We start from the raw sequence: 464 nt of genomic DNA, 5'->3' as shown, positions 1-464 counted from the left end.
CCTCCCCCACCCCCACCCCCAGCAGCGAGGCGCAGGCCCCGCCCCCGGAGGCCTCACTTACATACAGAGCCCTGCTTCACCCCGCGCCCCCGGGGCTGCCTCCTGCCTCGGGGGACTGCGGGAACCCGGAGTGATCGCCCTGGTCGCTCGGCTGGGAGGCCCGCCCCCCCAGCAATTTCCGGCTTCCGCTCTGCTTCCGGTCGCGCGACCGGGACTCAGCCACCATTCCCCACCTGCCCTCCCCTCTTCCGAACTCTCCCTCCTTCTCCGGTTGCCAACCGCCCGCACAGTCACCGAAACGCAAAATGGCTTCTTGCGTTAACGCTCCGCCCTGGCAGTATCTGGGTAGAAGTGCGCGTGCGCAAGCGACCCCCCTTTTCTCTCTCTCTCTCTCTCTCTCTCTCTCTCTTACCTCCCTCTTAGGTAGGGGCCTTTGGAGGGAGTGACAACTGTGTGGATGTGGC

At 66.2% G+C, this 464-nt stretch overlaps 1 protein-coding gene across 1 annotated transcript in view; it reads right to left on the bottom strand.

Annotated features, from left to right (window-relative positions):
* Nucleotides 1–218, bottom strand: part of C4H6orf89 (chromosome 4 C6orf89 homolog) — a 48,918-nt gene extending 48,700 nt beyond the window's left edge. The window contains exon 1 of the mRNA XM_044674345.1: nt 62–218. Within this exon, the coding sequence (XP_044530280.1) occupies nt 62–63 (2 nt within the window). The 5' untranslated portion in view covers nt 64–218. The remainder of the gene's footprint in view (nt 1–61) is intronic.
* Between the last annotated feature and the right edge of the window lie 246 nt (nt 219–464).

The sequence above is a fragment of the Gracilinanus agilis genome, chromosome 4 (assembly GCF_016433145.1).
Source record: "Gracilinanus agilis isolate LMUSP501 chromosome 4, AgileGrace, whole genome shotgun sequence".
NCBI classification, from domain to species: domain Eukaryota; kingdom Metazoa; phylum Chordata; class Mammalia; order Didelphimorphia; family Didelphidae; genus Gracilinanus; species Gracilinanus agilis.
The sequence above is the reverse complement of the archived record's forward strand: the minus strand, read 5'-3'. Positions and strand labels throughout refer to the sequence as shown.